Consider the following 22,500-nt stretch of genomic DNA (forward strand, 5'->3'; position numbering starts at 1 on the left):
GAGAATCATGCTCAATTCAGCAATTTCATCAATACAAAAAAAAATGGTAAAAAAAATTGTCAAAAGGTTTATTGCATTATAATCATTGACGCGTATTTCAACTAAAAACGAATGTGAATGGATGAGTATGAGGATGAGTAAATGGATATTTTTTTAAACCAGTGTCAGTTTGAGTTGTTTTGACTCACCTGACTGAAGTCCTCGCCACAAACCTGACAGCGTGTATCTTGTGACAGCTAACTTTTTCTCACTTTCAACATAAGAGGGTGCAGTAGCCTAGTAAAGTTACAGTAATTTGTTTTTCTAGGTGGCACAAAACAGCCTCTTATTTTACTGTGGATCTCATCTGAGCCTCTGTCTTTATATAGAACCTTTATTTTGACACAGACAGCATCTGTTACCCATGGCTTGGGATTTTGTCTGTCTGAAAGAGAGAGTGCAAATATTATATATGTAAATATTTTAAATACTGGTACGTATAGTGGACAGAGAAGTGGAGACTTAGAGAATAGAGAGTGCAAATGTAGGGTTGTATTAGTTCAGCCAGGCCTGTACGGCCTGTGCACTGGCGGTGTAAGGCCTGAAGGGGGCACACCTGGGATATGAAGACAACATAGACCCATGCTGGATCTACCTTCTGTCATTTATTGAGCTCCATAAAAGGATCAGCAAACATAATTTAATATTGGTTAGTTAGTTGGGAATCAGGGATCAGAAAACACAAGTTAATATTGGTTAGTTAGTTGGGAATCAGCTATATCTATGAAATTTGAAAATCTGTGGTGAGTGATGCTAACTGGTTAATTTTAGTGCAGAGGTGTGTCCAATGTGGCCTTATGTCCACACCTTCAATTAAACGCTTAAATTATTTATGTTTGTCATTTCATTCTTCAAACTATAGCAACAATTTGACACTTTTTTAAGGTATGGTTTTATAGGCAACTAGTTTTGGTACCATCCTCAAATTAATTTTGATAGCATATGGTCATGTGAAGGACAGATAAAGGGCATTAGCCATCCAGAATATGCACTATGTAGTTCTGTGTTTCCTGGCTTGAATACCTTGCAAAAATGGAAGAAAAGCTTTCACAGCATGACAATGTCAGCTACACTACCAAAAGACACCAGTTAGTGAGTTGGTACGCTTCTATCAGTGTCAACTGGGCTGTTGGTGGTGTTTGCAAGGTTTTTCCATAGGGAATTGTTTTCTTTGGAACCAGGAAGTGTGCTATGCTAGTCCACAATGCTAACACTAAAAGCTACAATCTTCCAATCAATTTGCTTACTCTATTGGATCCAAGCTGTAGTAGTAGGTGCATTGTCCTCCTGTTCAGAATGACTACGGATGTTGTGTTTAGACCCACCACTGCATGAAAACTGTTTTGTGGAAGTGTTATTGAAAATGGATTTTAGTGTGGATTTGTAAGCTGTATACATACATTTAAATAGTTCTTTTTTTTATCTGACTTATTTAGACATTAAATATATCCCACACTGGGCCTATGAACATGACACAAGCATATGCATGCTATAAACGAAGCTACAGATTATAGATTAACAATAACAGATTGAAAATAATATATTAACAATAACAGATTGGAAATAATAGATAAACAATAACAGATTAGAAATAATATCACACATACTTCCTGTGTGCAGCTCGGCGCCAATCCTCTTCCTCCTCGTCTACTCCTCCTTCCTTCCACTCTCTTGATCACCTCCTCTCCTCTCCTCTCAGGTCTGTGCAGTCACTCCTCCTCTCCTCTCCTCTCAGGTCTGTGCAGTCACTCCTCCTCTCCTCTCCTCTCAGGTCTGTGCAGTCTCTCCTCCTCTCCTCTCCTCTCAGGTCTGTGCAGTCACTCCCCCTCTCCTCTCCTCCTCTCCTCTCAGGTCTGTGCAGTCACAACTCCTCTCCTCTCCTCTCAGGTCTGTGCAGTCTCTCCTCCTCTCCTCTCCTCTCAGGTCTGTGCAGTCACTCCTCCTCTCCTCTCCTCTCAGGTCTGTGCAGTCACTCCTCCTCTCCTCTCCTCTCCTCTCATTTACATTACATTTACATTTAGTCATTTAGCAGACGCTTTTATCCAAAGCGACTTACATATGTGCGACTTACAATGTATACACATTTTACATTAACACTGATGGCACACTGCACATCAGGAGCAATTAGGGGTTCAGTGCCTTGCTCAAGGACACTTCGACAGGGAATCAAACTAGCAACCTTCTGCTTACTAAACAACTTCTTTACCTCTGTACCACTGCCGCCCCCAGGTCTGTGCAGTCACTCCTCCTCTCCTCTCCTCTCCTCTCCTCTCAGGTCTGTGCAGTCACTCCTCCTCTCCTCCCCTCTCAGGTCTGTGCAGTCTCTCCTCCTGTGTGCCACGTAAGTTCCATGTGGTGAAGGAGGATAAGAACTGGACAGAAGCTCAGCGCTACTGCAGAGATGAGTTCACTGACCTCGCCACCATAAACAACATGAGGGAGATGGAGATGTTAAATAGCACAAAGAATAAAACAGGTAATGCAAATGCTTGGATTGGGCTGAAGCAGGGAAGCAGTCCTAAGTGGCAGTGGTCTCTGGCTGACAGGGATTTCTACAGAGAGGATAAGGCAGAGTTCAGGAAGTGGGACTCAGACCAGCCACAAGGAACAACGAACTGCACTGTGATGGGAAAAGGAGATGGGGAATGGCACAATGAATGCTGTTCTGCCACCAAGCCCTTCATCTGCTATGATGGTGAGAAGCCTTCTTACCCACTCACTCTTGAATACAGGCAGCTAAACTATGGAAGTACACAAATCAGTTGGTTATGACCTCATTAACTCTTACCTTAGACTGTGCAGGTCTATTAGTCAGTTTGTTGTGTCTTCATGTGGACTCACATTAGTTGAGACTGTAAAGCTGTGCTGTTTCTCAGTTAACCATGACATGTGCATTACCACAGGGAGAAACTCCACACATCCCTATGTGCTGGTTACTGTTAAAAAGAACTGGACAGATGCTCAGAGATACTGCAGAGAGAACCACACAGACCTGGCCAGTGTGAGGAATCAGACAGAGAATGAACAGGTCCTACAGTCTGACACTGAAGCCTGGATTGGCCTGTTCAGAGATGCCTGGGGGTGGTCAGACGGCAGCAACTCCTCATTCCGCCACTGGGAAACTGGAGAACCCAATTTTGGCAACAGCTCGGATGGATTCTGCGCTCAAACTACTTCCAGTGGTCAGTGGAACGATATAGGCTGTGAGCATACTTCACACTTCATTTGCTATGAGGGTAAGTCACCAGGGCTCTCTTTTCCTCTACTTGATGGGAATTCAGTCACAAACAGCGTTATCACAATAAGATGCGATGGTGACCTAAAGATGGTTGAGTGGGCCTAGCGAACTTACTGTCTGCTATCTCAGAGCCTAGCGAACCTACTGTCTGCTATCTCAGAGCCTAGCGGACTTACTATCTGCCATCTCAGACCCTAGCGGGGCAAACACAAGGGCAGGGAGTGAGGTGTCTGAAATGAGAGGAGAGATGAGTAAACAAACAAAGCACAAAACTGAGGAATATATGATCAAATAAAGAAAACATAACTTAGGAGACAGAACGGGACTTAACACTGGTGGACTTACTATATGCTATCTTAGAGCCTATCGGACTTACTATATCTTAGTGGTGTTACTATCTTTTATCTACTAGCTACTATTTTGTTTTGTGGATAATTTGCTATTAACTATTTAAAAAAATAAAGTTTCTTCAAGAAGAGTCTTGGTCCGGAGATTTGTTGAGTAGTAATGCTTTGAAGATCAACAAAGGGAGGCGGTTCATTAAGCGTCTGATGTTACAAGGAAGTGTGTGAATTATTATATTATAATTATGAACCCTTCCGATCTATTACCTCCCACTCCCTTATGTCTCACTAAGTATGGCCTATTAAGGAACAGTGCCCCCTTGGTAGCTTGACACTATTATGTTGGGTTCCCATTTCTTCCTACTTTGATGTATTATGACATGTGATGTTATCTAGGTTGATGGGGGCACAGCTTAAGCCTTGCGGCCACCATTTTGTGAAATGCTTCTTTACAGTTTTCTTGTTAACGATCAAGCTTGCAAAATGGCTCATATTTAATGCATGTAGAGATAACATGTAAATAATTACGTCCGTTTGTTTTTTGTGATGGTTATGGTTGAGGACTTACTTTTTACCATCTCTTAATGGTGTTACTATCTCTTAATGGTGTTACTATCTCTCAATGGTGTTACTCTCTCTCAATCTCTCTCTACTATCTCTAAATGGTGTTACATTCGGTTAATGATGTTACTATCTCTTAATGGTTTTACTACACATTAAGTTACTGCAGATAAAATAAAGATTTTAGGAGGACTCCAGCACTGGACTTGGGGATTGTTGTTGTTGTAGAATGTTTATAGTATGCCTTAAAAACTTTAATCGAGACTTAGAGTTATACAGATAGTAAGCTCATCCCATTTCTCACCCGTAATGGTGTTGGCAACTTATAATGAAAGCTAAATGCCTTAAATGACACTGTTGTCTTCTGGCCTGGCCAAAGACAACATGAAAATGAAACTCAACTGACTGGTGATAATTGTTACATAAAATGAATACTGACTGGTGATTTGGTGAGCTTTCTCCTTTATCTTTTCTCTCCAGACAAACTGGTTCTGGTTCGTCAGAATAAGACCTGGATAGAGGCGCTGCAGTACTGCAGAGAGCACCATGTGGACCTGGTGTCTGTGACCTCCGAGCGGATCCAGCGCTGGGTGAGGGGGCGGGCTAAAGGAGCCTCCAGTACTCACGTGTGGCTGGGCCTGCGCTACTCCTGCATGGGCTTCTGGTTCTGGGTCAACGGAGAGGCAGTCTGCTACAACAACTTGGCCCAAGCGGGAGAGACAGGGCAGGACTGCCAGAGTGCCAGAGTGGGGGCAGTGGAGTCTGGAGGAGACAGGGAGGGAGAGTGGGTCATGCGTCCAGAGACCGACAAACACTACTTCATCTGCACCAATTAGGGTGAGTTTGCTTCATCTAACTATGGACATGAGTGTGTGTGTGTGTGTGTTTGTGTGTGTGTGTGTGAGAGAGTCTGAGTGTCTGCTTCATCTCACTATGGAGATGACCACGTCTCACTGTCGAGATGCCCAGGCTACCAGAAGATTATTGTTCATGTTGCTAGGTTGCCAGGGGATCATTTAACAATTTGACTTAAACATTTAGCCATTCCCACACAACACCATAACACGAAATAAAGGCTCAAGACATGGTTTTCACTGTGAGTGGAAATGGGGTACTTCTGTGTGTGTTTGTGTGTCGGTGTTTTTTAACCTGAAATGTCCATCCCTTGTTCATATAACTTTTGAACAGCTAGTGACGCTCGTACAGCAACTACATGGCATGACGTAACGTTGAATAAACTGCAGGTAATATATGGGTGTAACCAATACACGGGTTAGTTTTATAAAATTACATGAAATACTGAAATGTGGTTTATAATAGTCGAAAAAGTTTGGTACGCTTACCGTTAAATATTAGCAAGCCAATATTGTTGCAAACAGAGCAAACAGCAAGTAAGTGCAACAACAGAAGACACTGCAAGCCAGCTTAGCCAGTAGGCTACCTTTTTGTGATTCATTTGTTTTATTTTTTATTCATTTTTTTTTATTTTATTTGTAATGAGAGATAAAAATCAGACAGATATCTATTTAAAATCTGTGTTTTTTAATACTTAAAGTAACACTATGGAGTTCCTGGAGCCGCCAGGTAGGGGGCTACTTGCACTTGCTTGATGTTTGACTGTGTTAGGAAAATGATTGGCAAGCTAGCCAACATAGCTATCGACGCGAGAGCACTTATTACTAGCATCAATGTCCAAGCGTGTTATAACAAGCTTGCTAACATCGCTAACGAGATATCTTGCTAGCGGCTAAACTTAAACCTGTTGAAATTTGCTTACTTTGTTATATGACAAACTAGCGAGTCAACAACTTTCCTAACACAGTCAAACATCAAGCAAGTGCAACACAAGACAAAGCAAGACAGCAAATAAGTTACTGAACAGTCCAGCAGAAAGTAGCCCCATAGCTGGCGGCTCCAGAAACTCCATAGTGTTACTTTACATTTTTGTGTAATAGTATTTACTATTTACTATTTACAATTTCATCGATATTCTTCTAGGTCTATGCATGAATTTACGAACAAGCATCTGTATGCCAGACCAATGGCTGAACAGTTGGATGCTACATTAATCCTTAGGTTTAACATTGAGTTTGAAAACTATTTACAATTTCACAATGGAATGTTGGCAGAATAACATAATGTGTTAGTAGTTCATTTAATTTTTACTGAGATAATTATTGATCCAGCTATGCTGTGAACGTCAAGTGATTGTCTTATACCGAACTCCATTTGGACCATGAATCCATCACACACCTGACACCAAATGAGTGGGACATGAAGCAGTGGCTGAGACAGACTGTGCAGAACCTTATGCCACCACCAGGGGGCCAGACTAGTTCAAATTCAACATCAAGGCTTACTTTCTGCAATTGTATGCGCAAATTATTTAGTAAATAAGAAAAATATGCAGCAGTTGTGAAAAAATTGGATAAACTGCAGATTTTGCATTGAATTTGCTATTGCAGAATTACAAAAAACTAGAGGGGCTGTTTAGCTGTGCCGTGATAACTGCACTGAGAATAGAGTATGCAAGCGTCTGTCATCATTCTTCAGATTAGTCTTTTTGCATTTACAAACAAACAGAATGTGATGGACAAATACCCCACATTTTGCAAACAAATAGAATGTGATTTTTAAATGCTCCACAATTTGCAAACATGCACACCTTGTATTTACAAATACAAAACACACCTCTCAGACAAACACAATGTGCTTTGCAAATACAAGACATGTCTATCAAAAAATACAATGTATTTTGCAAATAAAAATGCTGCTTGGAAAAATTAACGGAGAGATTCCACACATATTAACAACGAATGGAAAGAAATGAACCATGTTTTGTACGTCTGTACAACTACAAGTGTAACACATTTTTTCTACAAGTACACAGAGAATGAAAAAGCACAAGCAAGCAAAATTTGAAAGTGATAAAACGATATGCCTATCACGAACAGACACGTCTACCTCACATCACATTGAATATGATGCTGTTATTTTAAGGTAAAACCGGTCCATAGTGTTGCTCTAACCCCATCCTAATGCTGTGTGTGTATTCTTGTCAAATTCTACAGATTTGTAGAACTGGATCCTCCTCGACCCAGAGCAGCAGTGGAGGAACTCCCCATGGTCCTAGAGCTCTCATCTGTACTTAGCAGTTGTTTTATAATAAACAGCTACACAACATTTAATTAAAAGCTATACAACTACAATCACATTCCTGTTCTCTTCCACACCAATTATGTATCTGTGTTAAATGTGCTGGAAGGTCGGTAAATGGATATAGTTTAAAAGTTGTAATTCTACAGTGTGTTTTCATTAGCAATGATGTCATGTTTTGACAAATGTACACTCCTGTGCTGAATGCTTTCTGTTCCTGACATTGCTGTTTTTATTGGTATCATTCTTCTTTCTTATCCAGTATGCATCGTCTGTTTTTATTAGTATCAATCTTCTTTCTTATCTACTATGTATGGTCTCTAAATGGGGTTCTGAGCTCACCCCTTAATAAAGATTTTTTTGATCGGCAAACTGGTTGTCTGTAATCTCTGACATGCCTTGTCTGTAGTCAGAGCTGTACACCATTTGAGTCCACTGAGTTGAATTCATACATTAAGACAGCGAGACAGTACAGGGGAGGTTCACGTACTCAGTACGTCGTACTGGAACACATTTTAACTGAATGAAAAACTGTTTAGTCACAGAAACACAGTTGAACTGAATGAACACAGTTGAACTGAATGAACACAGTTGAGTCACAGAAGCACAGTTGAACTGAATGAACACAGTTGAGTCACAGGAGCACAGTTGAACTGAATGAACCCTGCCTAACAACATGGAAAAATGGTTGTGGTAAAGGTGTTGGTTAAGTGCCTGAGGATGTGTGTATGTGTACAATTGGGTGTGTGTGTGGGGGGAGCATGTGTGTGTGTGTGTGGTAGTTTAGGTAGGGAAAGCGTGTGTGTGTGTTAGTTTAGTTTAGGTAGTCTGGTAGGGTAAGCGTGTGAGTGTGTGTTTAATTTAAGTTTAGGTCATCTGGTAGGGAAAGCTTGTTTGTGTGAATTAGTTTAGTTTGGGTCATCTGGTAGGGAAAGCGTGGGTGTGAGTGACCTTACCAGTCCGAACAACACACACACAAGTTGTATAAAACATGAAATGCATTCCTATATTTTCAATGTTAACTTTATTATGTGTATCCAGAGGCTTAGAAAAACCTCACGTTGTTGAGTTGTGAGTGTGTGTGTGTGAGCCATGGCCTTCATATGTGTATTTACATGTTGAATATAAAAGCCTTTATTGACATCGTTTTTCGCATACGACGAAATTTGGATGTGCGTGTGTACATGTGTGTGTTTGCATAGATGTATTTCCATGTGGTTTAATTATGCGATTTCTGCTTCTGTTAAGTGAACAGAGCTTCTGCTGTTCAGTTCTCCCTCAGGGTGCGTCGGGTCACGTGTCCATGCAAACACTGCAGGGGAAACAGCCTCAGGGTTGCATGAGCTTCACCTGTACATGCCGAGGCACTGCAGCCATCATATCCAAATGCGAATGTCTGTGTAAGTGGAGGACATGCTGAACTGGGTGAACGGCCCTCTGTGACTGAGACCTCCGTGGGTGAGACCTCCGTGAGTGAGACGTCTGTGGGTGAGACCTCCGTGAGTGAGACGTCTGTGGGTGAGACATCTGAGGGTAAGACATCTGAGGGTGAGACATCAGGACAACAGCGTGCCATAAACAGAGAGGAAGGAGAAGCCGACAGAGACAGACGACTTCACACAGGTAGGTCACGCTCCGGAGCTGGGCGCAGACCCTTTATAAACAACAGCCTTTTATGTAGTAGATTACCAATTAGTGGTTATGATAGATTGAACATGAAAACACACAAATTCACAAATTCCAGTAATTTTTCGACAGTTTCCTGAAACACTGTGGATGAAAGCGTTGCATATAGACTGTGCACCTTTTGCCTTTTTAGTGCTAGAATGTAGGAAATACAACATAGTTGGATAAGAAGTTCATGACAGCAAACTGAAATGGAATATGGAATAATTACACATAAATGTAAGGCCGTTGATGGTGCTGAGGGAGTAACAATTAAATGTTTTCATGATGTTTAAGAGACAGGTTTCAGAAAACATGTGACGTGTGTAAGCGGTTTAAACTGTGAATGGCTGCTGTCTCCCTTGTACGTCGCTTTGGACAAAAGCGTCTGATAAATTACTAAATGTAATGTAAATGAAATCATGTAATAACGTGTGTGTGTGTGTGTGTGTATGAACTTCATGAATAATTCCTGACAGAGTGAGATCATTGTTTGTCCCATCTGTTCCAGTCATGGATCACCCGGGATGCTTCATCCTGCTCTTCCTAGGTACAGTGCGTGTGTGTGTGTGTGTGTGTGTGTGTGTGTGTGTGTGTGTGTGTGTGTGTATGTTGTGTGTGTGTGTGTGTGTGTGTGTGTGTGTGTGTGTGTGCGTGTGTGTGTGCACAGCCTCTCCTTCTCTCCTCTCCTCTCAGGTCTGTGCAGTTACTCCTCCTCATCTCTCCTCTCCTCTCCTCTCCTCTCCTCTCCTCTCAGGTCTGTGCACTCACTCCTCCTCTCCTCTCCTCTCAGGTCTGTGCAGTCTCTCCTCCTGTGTGCCACGTCAGTTCCATGTGGTGAAGGAGGATAAGAACTGGACAGAAGCTCAGCAATACTGCAAAGAGGAGTTCACAGACCTCGCCACCATAGACAACATGAGGGAGATGAAGATATTAAATAGCACAATGAATGAAGCAGGTGCTACAGATGCTTGGATTGGGCTGAAGCAGAGAAGCAGTCCTAATAAGAACTCAGACCCACCATCAGGAACTAATAAGAACTGCTTTGTGATGGGAAATGGAAAGAGATGGCATTCTAGGAGGTGTGATGAAACCAAGCCCTTTATCTGCTATGATGGTGAGAAGCCTTCTTACTCACTCACTCTTGATGACAGGCAGCTAAACTATGCAAGTAAACAAATCAGTTGGTTATGATCTCATTAACTCTTACCTTAGGCAGTGCAGGTCTATCGGTCAGTTTGTTGTGACTTTATGTGCACTCACATTAGTTGAGACTGTAAAGCTGTGCTGTTTCTCAGTTAACCATGACACATGTATTACCAAAGGGGGAAACTCCACACATCCCTATGTGTTGGTTATTGATACTAATAAGAACTGGGCAGATGCTCAGAGATACTGCATAGAGAAACACACAGACCTGGCCAGTGTGAGGAATCAGACAGAGAATGAGAAGATACAGGCAATCCTAGGGTCTTACACTATAGCCTGGATTGGCCTGTTCAGAGATGCCTGGGAGTGGTCAGACGGCAGCACCTCCTCATTCCGCCACTGGGGAACTGGAGAACCCAATCTTATCGAGAGTGAAAAGTGTACTCAGCTCTACCCTAACGGTTGGTGGAATAATCGTCATTGTGAATATCGTGGACCTTTCATCTGCTATGAAGGTGAGTCAAAGCTTTATGTAGATAGAAGCAGTTCACTTATTTCAAGAGATTTGTGTGAATATACACACACAATACTCTAACCCTGTATGTGTGTGTGTGTGTGTGTGTGTGTTTGTGTATGTGTGAATACACGTACACGATACTCTAAGCCTGTAGGTGTGTGTGTGTGTGTGTGTACACATACATGATACTCTAACCCTTTGTTCATGTTCACACAAAACAGGATGTACTATGACGGTACTTCTCTATAATTCCTGACAGGTGGTGTTCCTATCTCTCAATGGTGTTACTATCTGTTAATGATGTTACTATCTCCTAATTGTGTTACTATTTCTTAATTGTGTTACTATTTCTTAATGGTGTTACTATCTGTTAATGGTGTTACTATCTGTTAATGGTGTTACTATCTCTTAATGATGTTACTATCTCTTTGTGAATTGTACATCCGTTCATTAAGCTACTGCAGATAAAATGAGGATCTTAGGAGGACTCCAGAACTGGACATGGGGATCTGTATCTTTCTCCTTTATCTTTTCTCTCCAGACAAACTGGTTCTGGTTCATCAGAAAGAGACCTGGAAAGAGGCGCTGCAGTACTGCAGAGAGCGCCATGTGGACCTGGTGTCTGTGACCTCCGAGCGGATCCAGCGCTGGGTGAAGGAGCGGGCTAAAGAAGCCTCCAGTACTCACGTGTGGATGGGCCTGCGCCACTCCTGCAACTTGGGCTTCTGGTTCTGGGTCAACGGAGAGACGGTCTGCTACAGCAACTGGGCCCCAGGGGGAGAGACAGAGCCGGACTGCACAGATGGACTGGAGCATCAGAGTGCCAGAGTGGGGGCAGTGAAGTCTGGAATAGATGGGAAGGGAGAGTGGGTCATGCTTCCACAGACCGAGAAACTCAACTTCATCTGCACCACTGAGGGTGAGTCCACTTCATCTCACCATGGACATGTGTGTGTGTGTGTGTGATGTGTGTCTGCTTCATCTCCCTCTGGACATGAATGTGTGTGTGTGTGATTCATTTTTTTAAAAACAGTTTTCCTCTTACAGATCAGTAGGACTGGATCCTCCTCTGCCCAGAGCTTCCAAACTCCTGTCTCACTATGGACATGTGTGTGTGTGTGTGTGTGATAAACCCCTATCTTTCTATGTGTCACAACGTATATTTACTCACCTTACATTTATAGACATTAATGTGACTCCATTGCAATAACCTACCTATCCTGCAGGAAACTATATAATCTTTTATGTATTTTTGTCTACACATGCATTCTGTGTTTGGGGGATTTTAGGCAGAGTCATGATTGGCTACGTAATTTTCAAAAGAGATTTTGAATTTCTTAATGTAACTGTGTGTAGGGTAGTCTTACCCGTTCTGTCATTCTGAACTGAATTACACTTGCTTTTGTTCTCAAACTGAATGACACCTGTGTGCCTTCGATCTATGATCACAAACCTTTCCTATCCTAAGTCAAATGTACTTATTTTATCCACATATTAATTCAATAAAGATCATTCTGATCACCATGACTGTGGTCTGTGAACTTATTGGACACACACACCAACTGTTGGATACCTCACCTTATCTTACCAGATAAAAAGGATCATGGATGTCCTTGGTGTAAATATAGTGCATTGGTTAACATAAAGCATAAAAGTATCTTCAACAAGCATTAATTACAATGAAATACTGCAGTTAAGGTGTTGTTCTGTTGCTCAAAGGTAGTGCTGAATTCAATTACTTTTCCTACTCCCGTGACTTGTGTGATCCTTTCTTACCACGAGTAAACTGGATCATGAAAAACGATGCTCTGATGTTTGCTTATGGAGAAATACATTTAGTATGTATCTGTAGTTTACTCAGTGCATGGTGTCTGTGTTTTCTAATGTGGCAAGAGTGCAGATATGCTGCGTTGAGAATGTATTTTGCTACTTTACAGCTGCTGTAGTTTCACCGATGACATGCTTCCACTGTCCGGTATGGAGACTCTTCAGTAACGATGAGTGGGATTGCGTGTGTGCCGCTTCCATGGTTCGTCCTCTGGATCTACCACGCAAGAGTCAGACTTAACATGTTTTAAAATTAAAACTCTAACTTCACAGCCAGTTCAATGAATGTCAGGGCTAGTTTTGCTATCTGTTTTCTTGATTTTGACATAGGCCTACGGCTTCTTACAGAAAATATTATGAATGTTGCATGGTTTCAAAATGTTGCGCTCACACACACATACACGTCACGTCAGCACAGTCTGTGAGTCGTCATCCTTTGGAAAAATTGTCATGTGACAAAATAACAGGTAATCAGATGATAAATGTGTTTTCCCTACTGCGTTGATTTATCTGCCCAGTAGATGTCACTGCAGCACAACCATCAAAACCCCATTTGAAGGCCGAAACCAAGGTAACGCACAGGGTCATGTTAGTCATTTGAACTATGGCATAGGCTACTTCGCAATGACTTGTTTCGTAAGAATGTATAATTAATGTTAATTGTAATTAATATCTATTATTAAAACAAATCATTGTGAAATATGCGACTACATTGTATATGGGCCATTCTACCGAATTGGTGCAAAGTGTGGTCCCACAACAACAAAAACTTTTTACAAAACAATTAAGTATTCAGATATAGATATTTACTAAGAATATCTTATGGTCTATTTAAACCCAAGACATTAAATGAGATAGGGATAAGCTAAATATATACAAAATCATAATTTATAGGGTACTTTCTATTGGGAAGTAGCTGTCCCCAACCCTGACATCTAAATTTCAATTTCTGTAAATAACACTTTTTACATTTTTTTGATTTTTTTCAATGATCTAATTTCAAAGATCTTTATGATTAAGTTTAAACAGAACTTGGAAGATTTAGATTTATTGTGGGTTTAATTTTAAAAAAAAATAAACTATGCTCAAAAAATCATGTCCATAGTTTTCATGTCACTACCGAAACACAGGAGTTTTAGTCCATTGGCTGAGCCTGGTTTTTAGCCACACCCCTTCATTTATAACCAGGCAGTGATACTGCATCCCTGTCCCTCATGGCTGAATGGTAAGTAGCTAGATCCCATACTTTTGATATAACTGTGTTCCAAAGTCTGAAAATCAGTGTGTAACCTTAAGAATGGTCACTACCGAACACATATTTTTCTTCAATTAAGTAAACATTTTGGGGTTTTATGCAAAGTATTATGTTTGTTTGTGTGTACACCTCTTCAAAGATTTGTTTGCTAGCCATGTACTTGCTAGAATTATTTATTTATGCTCAAAATTAGCTAGAATTGTCACTACCGAAACAGTCACTACCGAAACAGTCACACTACCAAAACATATACGTTTCGGTAGTGACATGATCGTTTTGGTAGTGACAAAATGGAATGGTAAGATGAATTGTATAAATTGAACTTTGAAATTTGGTAAAAATTTCTTTTTTATTGATTTCATTGTGAAAACCTTCAAGAAATATTTGTAAAAATACTCTTCAGAGAAGGGAAGGAAACACAATCTGAACAGGTTAATAATAATACTCTTTTACCATAGTGTATTATTATGTTTCGGTAGTGACAATTTTTGGGAGAGGAAAAACATTCTGAAAATACAACATCAAAATTGACGGTTCTTTTACTGTGCTTTAGATATGGTTCAATATACAAACGGACAAAGTTTTGGGAATAAAACATAACAAATTTCAAAATATTTCCAACCTGACTTTACACCAATTCGGTAGAATGGCCCATATACCAAACACCATATTTGGTCAAGGTTGCATAGTCATTTTTGCCCTGTTTGTCATTTGTTGTTCGTGACCAATTTCGTGGCTCCCTGTGCGGTTTCACTAACAGAGCAGCTATCTGATCGTGGTTACAGTATTCTTTCACCTTCCTTTTTTTGGGTTGCAGTGGCGTCTCTGGAACGGAAAGCTCTATATGGGACTCGTCAATGAAACGACACACTAACCTACTTTCTCAATGAATCCAAACACAAACACACATCACCAGTGAAACTACAAACAAAAACTTACTTGCTCAGGGAATCCAAACACAAACACACATCATCAAGGAAATCACAAATATACACAAGCAAGCACACAATTGATCTTGTTAAGTTTTATTTTTAGTGTGATTGCTCAAGCACACAGCAGAAGTTCTGGTTGGCTACTAGAGGGCTCCCAAGGTGAAAAATGACTTATTCAATTAAAGACTTATGTTACGCACTGGTAACATCTATACAAATGTTAAGGGTTGGTGAAAATGACTGGAGTATAAATGAGCTGCCTGAAAACCGTTGAGCAAAATGACCAGCAGAGCGCCAGCTCTGCCCAAAGTGAGCCGACTGTATTTCGCAGCGGTCAATATTAACTAGGCCAGTGGTTCTCAAAGTGGGGGGCGCGAACACTCTCCAGGGGGGGCGCGATGTCACAGACGGAGAAAAAAAAAACTACCGCCGACCTGTCACTGGTTAGTGAAAGCTCCCTCAGTGGCGAAATGCAAGGGGCTGGACTGACCCAAACAAATCAAATACGGTTTTGCTCCTGATCCACCAATCAAAACGGAGTTTTATCATTTGAACTCAAGTTGCACCTAAGTTTCCGAGTATAAAAAAAAAACGCAGGCATTGGTAAGCGCTCACACTGAGACGACTCTGCAGAGTTTGTTCAATTTCTCTTGTTTCCTGTATCATTCAGATATTCATTGCTTTATAAACAGTCTTTTTAAAGACTCACTCCTTCCTTAGTAATACCTTACTGCGCTTGCAGTAGGTCTATTCGTAGCCTATTCTAAGGAGTCATTTGATCCAGTCTTTTGAAAAAGCTCGTAGCCCCGAGAGCTAGCCTAGCTAGCTACATTTTTGTATCATCCACCGTGTTGCAACAAATAAAACACCAGCACTTGAATACTATTTTGTGCTGTCCCTGTCTACATTGTGTACAGTTAGTTTTGTTAGGAATCATTGCCTAGCACAGCCTTATCCTTATCCATGTCGTTCACAACCACACATACAAGAACACGACGTTGAAATTAGAACCTTATTAACTTCACACACACTGTATCAGCAAACAAACACAACTATGGACACGTTTCTGATTCGTAAAAGTCAGAAAGAGAAGCCTGTGGACTTCTTTAAACATGAACGTGATGGCCTCCAGTAACAACGAACCACCATCTCCAAGCAGTGTCTGGAGGCATCTTATGTAGTTGCTCATAGGATTGCTAAGCTTGGCCAACCCCATACAATTGCCGAAACAATGATTTTACCGGCCGCGCAAGACGTGTAGAATAGGAGCTAAACTCAGCGCAATACTTATGTCAAATGACATTGTATCACGCCGAATATCAGAAATCAGTTTGGGTCCTATTTCAAAGAGGACTACCGTTCATTCGCCTAAGTTCGGGATCCATTTCTCTGCTCAGCAGACGAGCTGTCAATAGACATGAAAGAGCAGCTGAAGAGTGACAGTAGACTTAAGCATCTCCCCTATTTCGTCATTCTGGATAGCAATGATCAGCTTTGCGACATAGCCTTAAAAATGCTCCTCCTTTTCGCGTCGACATATTTGTGCCAGGCAGGCTTTTCAAGACTGACTTCGCTCAAAACTAAATACCGCAACCGCGCACAGATCGAGGATGACCTGAGGATATGTTTGTCAAACATTGCCCCAAGATTTGAGAACCTTTGCAGTGCAAAGCAGGCTCATGTCTCACATTGACAGAACTGTAGGATTTATTTTGTAAAGATCACAAGAGGCCCATAATAATAACAGTATCCAAATGATAGCAATAATAACACTAATTATTATTATGATAATAATACAATAATAATAATTGGTCGATAATCATTAATTATAATAATAATAACATAATGATGGTGATAATAATGAATAGCCTACTAATAGGCCTACTATTACTGATAATAATAATAACAATAATAATAATAATAATAAATAGTTATAATAATTGTCTGTATGGGCCTAACAATAGCCTAACCTTGACATGTCAGGCCTATCAATAACAATATGCTATCTATCTATCTATCTATCTATCTATCTATATATGGTGGTGTAGTTGAGGGTGGTGGCGGCAGGCCGCGCGCTGGGGGGGCCCCAACTACCCCTAACCAGCTTTGGGGGGGCCCAGCTTGCAAAAGTTTGAGAACCCCTGAACTAGGCCTACTAAACGAGAGTGAGGTCATACTGGGAAATATCAATCTGAGGCTTTGGTGTATCGACCGAGCGATAGCGAGATACGTGAGAAGCCTCTCAAGCTTGGCTCTTTAGAATGTTCCAAAAAGTTACTTTTGCGCCATGTTGTCACATGACATTGTTCCGTATTTCTTCAAATGATTATGACACATAGTCAGCGCTCACGTTTGTGTGTGTGTGGACGCGACGTGTTGAAATCATGTAACACTCCTAAACAATAGTTTGGTAAATCAGGTGACAACGTAAATGTTTTCTCTACTGCGTTGATTTATCTTCCCTGTAGATATCAGTACGCAACCATCAAACCTCTTTGAAATGAAAAGTACAATAGTCAATTCAGCGCACGACATGAATGAGCATGTTTGCTGTGCACGAAAGAATGTGCTCTCTTCAATATTTTGTGGACCTAACGCGTTTGTGTTTTTCTTGGACAACAGGCATTGCGGTGTTACATGGTTTCGTAATGAATGAATGCATGTGGTGGCACAGAATGCGCTTGGAACACTTGCCGCGCCATATACTGGTGGTGGTTTTGCTAAAACTGGTAGGGATTTAGGTCTGTTGTTTTAGGGAAACATAATGGAAAATTTGCACTGAGCTAAATAAAACGTTCCCTCACAGAATCCATCTCAATTCAGGATTATTTGTTATGGTCTGTACAATTGTTATAATGAATTGAACCGTTTATTTGTCTTATTTGACTATCAAGTCACAAGTTTAAGTACCCTATAGTGTTCAGAACATAGGCTGACACAAAAGGTTAATCTGTAGGTAGGCTACAATAGCTCTCCCTAAAGCCTGCTGGACAATATTACATAAACACACGTACTGGAGCCTATACACATAGCAGCACAAGGATGATCTCCCCAAATGAATAGCATATACGGGTCTAGTGACATGGTGAAGTGTGTCCAACAACAATCACCCCAAATGGCGCCTGGGGGCAGGACTCAGAGGAGAGGGATGTTTAAAGGACACAAACAGTTAAAGATACAGTCCATGATGATATTTGAGCTCCATAGCCAATCAAATTACCCCCCCCCCCCTTCCGTGTTGATCGGCTGGGATTGTTTATGATCTTGAGGTGTATGAAGACGAGTGCAAACATTGAATGGACAGGAACAGGACGGCGAGGACCAATTCACTGAATTTGTCAAAAAGTGTATGGGATTAGAATCACAGACTGTGCCTTTAAGGCTTGATTTATAGTTAATTCTCATCACTAGAGGTTAATGACGCTACAGAGACTCTTTGAGCTCTTGTCTGGATAACGTACGTCCTCTATCCACAAGACTTGTTCTCACGCTTGGCTCACCAATAGTGTTTGTTAAGTACGTAAAGAACTTAGAGCTGCTGAGAGAAAATGGCATAAATCCAGAGATGCCAATGATCTAGATAACTATCTGCCTTTTCTTCCAGTCACAGCTGCTAAAAAGGCATTTACAAGAATCTCCTTAACCGTCCACCTCCACCATCAGTCACCTCCCTCTCTGCTGATGACTTTTACAACTTTTTTACTGAAAAAGTTGCTATCATCATTGCACAAATCTCCAATCCACCTAAACAGGTTTCACCTTATCTGGACATTGGAGCATCGTTGGATTTATTCTTCCCTGTCAATGAGGAAGAAGTCTCTTCTTAAACGGAGTTGTCTTACGACATGTCCCCTGGAACCCATTCCAACCACCCTTCTCTCCCGCTTAAAATGTTACCTGCCATCACACATGTAGTCAATGCTTCACTCAGTTTAGCTTCCTACAGCAATCTCTGACACAGTGAACCATGACATCCCCCCTTCTATGCTGTCCGAAGTGGGAATTTTGGGGAAAGCACTCAGTGGACGTTCATTCAGTGTGTGATGACAGAGACAAGTGTCAAAATCTCACAAACCCAACACTGGTGCACCTCAGGGATCAGTACATGGACCCCTCCTTTTTTGTGTTTACACCACTTCCTTAGGTGAGAGCTCGTTCCCAACGGTTGTCCTATCACTATTATGTTGATGACACTCAATATCTGTGTGTCCCCCAAGATGTCTCTACAATAATTCTGCATTTTTCCATTTCTGCGAATTTCTGCGAATTTCTGCATGTCTCAGCATGTCTCACCTTCAGCTTGATCTTTTGAAAACTGAGCTCTACGTATTCCTAGCTTGCTTTCCCACAAAATACTAACATCCAGCTTGGTTCATCTTCATTGACCCCAACCAAATACGCAAGAAACTTGTGAGTTATATTTGATGACCAACTTCATTTCTCTGAGCATGTAGCTTCTGTAGGTCTTGTCTGTTCACACTCAATATCAGACCCTATCCCACGCAACATGCTACACAACTTATTGTGCGGGCCTTGGAAAACATCTAAACTAGACTATTGCAATGCAATTTTAAAAGGCCTGCCTGCATGTGTGAGACCATTGCAGATGATTCATAATGTGTTGGCACATGGTTTTTGATCAACCAAAGAGGACAAATATATAACTCCTCTGCTGGTCACCCTTCACTGGCTGGCACTGTAGCTGCTAGAATTAAATTTAAATCTCTCACTCTGGCCTATAGGACAGCCTCTGGATCAGCTCCAGTCTATTTAAATGCTATGATTAAGCTCTATTCCCTTTCTCGACCACTTCACTCCTCTGATGAGCGTTTGTTGTCCTTGCTGTCTCTTCGCAGCAAGAGAATGCAGTCAAGACTCTTCGTTAGTGATGCCTCTCTTTTTTTAATTGTTTTTCATTAGACTTTTTATTAGATTAATTTGATAATTTTATAATTTTATAATGTATTTTGTTATGTTTTGTAAGTAGCTTTGGACAAAAGCATCTGCCAAATACTGTAACCATGATAAAAAAAAAAAGCTGTTTGTTCCTAGGATGCAGTGTGAATGTGCAGAGAGAATGTTAATGTGTGATTTGCATATACGTGTTCCAATTAAGATTATAATCATGTTTCCCTTTTGTGTCTCATGGTAGCATGCATCATTCTCGTTCGTATGTTGTAAATGCCTGTGTGTTAGCCCCTGTGTTGTTCAGCTTATATGTCCATCGTTACCGTCGTCTGTGTCATGTCGAGAAAAGACCTCCTGTTTCGACCTGATTCGTCCTCATAGCTGGTGCAGGTGACCCGTCATGTTTCCCGCGTTAAACTGACATTTCCTATAGCAGCCGCTCGAGGGAGGCAAACGCTAATTTTCCCTGCTGCAAGGTCTGTTTACCGTTACATTTCACATCATGACATAGCCTGTATTTGTGTCACGACATAGCTTGTATCTGCATGTGTCAAGTTTTCCATCACAATACTGAATCTCAGGTAAGATACCAGCGAAATTGTTCCCATGTATGGGTGACAAAACAAAACTAAAACCATCGTCATCATTAGGCCAACGTTACTTAAACGAGCATAATACAATTTGTCTCAGCGTCTCTTTTGGGTCTACTTTATGCAGTCTAACGTTACTTTTAAACCAGAAGTTCCACTGGGACACTGGCAGGCAGAGAGGAGAGGAGGAGCTCAAGATGCTCGAGGAGGACGTACAGTGCGGGTGCTCTCTCTTCCCGTGCCCCGCCTCGCGCCGCCACTACTGATCCTCGCGCATCTGTCAATTGCCGTTGCACAGCGCGGCATGTCTTGACTCTCATCACCGGAATATATCAAAGGCGAAAACAATGTCGGAAGTCCGGAAATTTACCAAAAGGTTGAGTAAACCTGGAACGGCAGCGGAACTGAGACAGAGCGTATCGGAGGCTGTGCGGACATCAGTGATTGTGGTCAGTTATGTTAACGTTAACGTCAGCTAACATTAACGCTCTACTCGCCAGCTAACAGCACAATGCACACGCAACCACAATAACAGGCACTCTTTCAGCCTTTTGGGGTATTTTTAAGTTTCTTTTTGATAGTGTGTCTCATTTCCCCTCTCTAGGTAAGAATGTCAGCTCTAGTGTCTCTACATTTCCCCCTTGTGTTATCCGCTGCTCAGCTAGCGGTCCACAACGAGATCATGTGGAATTCTTTCTCCAGTAAAATCCGAGCTCAGAGTTGATACTCGCTTTGTGCCTGAACGCACGCGGGCATTTAAAATGGTTGGTGACCAAGGCAACATAGAATCCGCTTTGCCGGGAGGACGGCAGCGACGTGATATTGTTCAGTGTCTGTGCGTGAACGCATGGTGCAACGGATTCGGTCTGCGTAGCCCTTTGTGCCGTTAAAGTGGTGGAATCAGCTTCGCCAATGTGCTGCACGAGTCGTTTTCCATTCTTGCGTAACATTGTGTATTGGTGCAATGGTTTCAGATACCTAGAGGCTATAGCTTAAGACAATACACGTCAATGGATATTTCAAAGGCGCTGAGTTCAACCTTACCTGTACCTGTGTTTACCAAGAATCACAGTGATGTTTCTATGTCAGTGTCTGGGTGCCTGTCAGGATAGGAGAGACAGAAATGTTGTATTGGCAGAGAGGTAACATGTTGTGGTGTGGCCAGGTGCACCTGGTCCATGTCAGAGTACTCCCACACCTACAGGCGGATACCGCTGACACCGAGAGATGACAGCTAGCCTGTCACACAAGCAACACAAGGGAGCATGTCACCCACTGACATCTTTATTTGGACTGTCTTCATGCTGCGCTGTTTGTCAACATTGCTGACAAGGCAGCCATGGTAAAGTGGCTAGGCTAGCAAATATTGTTGACTGATGTCAAATAACAAGACTGTGACGTGCCCGTGCAGTGTGAATGGAGAGAGCCACAGTGCCCCACTGGACTCGAGGTGGGCATGATAGCAAGGAGGCTAAAACCCATGGGTGCTTCTAGCCTTTCTTGCTAGCACGTCTCTTCAGGCGTCAGGGAGTGAGTTTTACTCACCACAGCCACACACACACACACACACACACACACACACACACACACACACACACACACACAGCCACACACACACACACACACACACACAGGCGTCAGGGAGTGAGGTTTACTCACTGCACGGCTCTGTACCTGCAGGCTACCATTACACCTGAACAGTAACATTGCTATGGTGTTGCTGTCAGGGATGCCCAGGGAGTATCAGCCAGGTGCTTCACAGACACTGATAGACAGCTGTTGTTGTGTGTGTGTGTGTGTGTGTGTGTGTGTGTGTGTGTGTGTGTGTGTGTGTGTGTGTGTGTGTGTGTGTGTGTGTGTGTGTGTGTGTGTGTGGCTGGGCCCCTGATCTTGTGATGATCCATGAGACTTCACGCTCTTCAGGCGAGAGGGAGCATCGTGGAGCAGGGCTGGATCTGTTTGGTGAGGTTGCCACGATTACGGAGAACAAGCACCCCTTGTGTGTGTGTGTGTGTGTGTGTGTGTGTGTGTGTGTGTGTGTGTGTGTGTGTGTGGCAGATACAGCTCACATGGGAATTCCCTGCAGGCTCTCTCAGCTCACTTCCTGTGTGTGTCCTTTGGACTTCAGCTGAAACACACATGTGTCTTCTGTCCGGAATGAACACAACCTCTCCTCTCCTGTCCTCCGCTCCTCTACTGTCCTCCTCTCTTCTTCTCTCCTGTCCTCCCCTCCTCTCCCCTCCTCTCCTGTCCTCCTCTCCTCTCCTGTCCTCTCTCCTCTCCCCCTCTCCTTTCCTCCTCTCCTCTTCCCTCTCCCCT

General features: G+C 42.1%; 3 protein-coding genes across 3 annotated transcripts in view; all 3 read left to right on the forward strand.

Annotated features, from left to right (window-relative positions):
* Window positions 1–7,710, forward strand: part of LOC105912532 (macrophage mannose receptor 1-like) — an 8,351-nt gene extending 641 nt beyond the window's left edge. The window contains exons 3-5 of the mRNA XM_031585333.2: window positions 2,351–2,734; window positions 4,663–5,019; window positions 7,254–7,710. Of these exons, the coding sequence (XP_031441193.1) occupies window positions 2,351–2,734; window positions 4,663–5,018 (740 nt within the window). The 3' untranslated portion in view covers window position 5,019; window positions 7,254–7,710. The remainder of the gene's footprint in view (window positions 1–2,350; window positions 2,735–4,662; window positions 5,020–7,253) is intronic.
* Window positions 7,711–9,516: 1,806 nt separating this feature from the next.
* LOC105907534 (secretory phospholipase A2 receptor-like) lies at window positions 9,517–19,972 on the forward strand. The gene is made up of 5 exons (XM_031584721.1): window positions 9,517–9,558; window positions 9,832–9,961; window positions 10,329–10,555; window positions 11,204–11,588; window positions 19,896–19,972. The coding sequence occupies exons 1-5, from the start codon at window positions 9,517–9,519 to the stop codon at window positions 19,970–19,972; spliced, it is 861 nt and encodes a 286-aa protein (XP_031440581.1).
* Window positions 19,973–20,333: 361 nt separating this feature from the next.
* LOC116224564 (dedicator of cytokinesis protein 11-like) overlaps window positions 20,334–22,500 on the forward strand; it is a 24,969-nt gene continuing 22,802 nt past the window's right edge. Inside the window, exon 1 of the mRNA XM_031584722.2 lies at window positions 20,334–20,630. Coding sequence (XP_031440582.1) covers window positions 20,529–20,630 — 102 coding nt within the window. The 5' untranslated portion in view covers window positions 20,334–20,528. The remainder of the gene's footprint in view (window positions 20,631–22,500) is intronic.

This window comes from Clupea harengus, chromosome 18 (assembly GCF_900700415.2).
Source record: "Clupea harengus chromosome 18, Ch_v2.0.2, whole genome shotgun sequence".
Taxonomy (NCBI): domain Eukaryota; kingdom Metazoa; phylum Chordata; class Actinopteri; order Clupeiformes; family Clupeidae; genus Clupea; species Clupea harengus.